The sequence below is a fragment of the Eimeria tenella genome, genomic scaffold, assembly GCF_000499545.2.
Source record: "Eimeria tenella Houghton genomic scaffold, Eth_scaff2506, whole genome shotgun sequence".
Lineage (NCBI taxonomy): Eukaryota > Apicomplexa > Conoidasida > Eucoccidiorida > Eimeriidae > Eimeria > Eimeria tenella.
This window is the reverse complement of record NW_013542372.1, coordinates 1,923-2,259: the sequence shown is the minus strand read 5'-3', so window position 1 is coordinate 2,259 and position 337 is coordinate 1,923. Positions and strand designations below refer to the sequence as shown.

Below are 337 nucleotides of genomic sequence, written 5' to 3'. Positions count from 1 at the left end.
TTCAGCCATGTTGTTGATTTCAGACAGCAGCAGCAGCAGCAGCAGCAGCAGCAGCAGCAGTTGCTGCAGGGCGGGCTCGCTTCTTCTTGCGTAGCAACTAGGTCTGCCCCGGAGGTACTAATTTGCAGCGAATATGCTTGTGCTGCTGCTGAGAGCAGCAGCAGCAACAGCAGCAGCAGCCGCAGCAGCAATAGCAGCACGTGCAGCAGCGACAGCAACAGCAGCAGCAGCGTGGAAGAACTGAATCCAGCAGCTCTTTCCTTTCTCCACTTTCTTCCGAAGCTTTGGGACTTCTTGAGATATGCTGCTGCTGCTGCTGGCACGGTTCTCTTCATTG

The 337-nt window shown here is 55.2% G+C and overlaps 1 protein-coding gene across 1 annotated transcript in view; it reads left to right on the top strand.

The window, feature by feature from the left end:
* ETH_00036660 (PIK3R4 kinase-related protein (incomplete catalytic triad), putative) overlaps window positions 1-94 on the top strand; it is a gene marked incomplete at both ends in the record, with an annotated part of 1,768 nt that extends 1,674 nt beyond the window's left edge. Inside the window, one exon of the mRNA XM_013375092.1 lies at window positions 3-94. Within this exon, the coding sequence (XP_013230546.1) occupies window positions 3-94 (92 nt within the window). The remainder of the gene's footprint in view (window positions 1-2) is intronic.
* Between the last annotated feature and the right edge of the window lie 243 nt (window positions 95-337).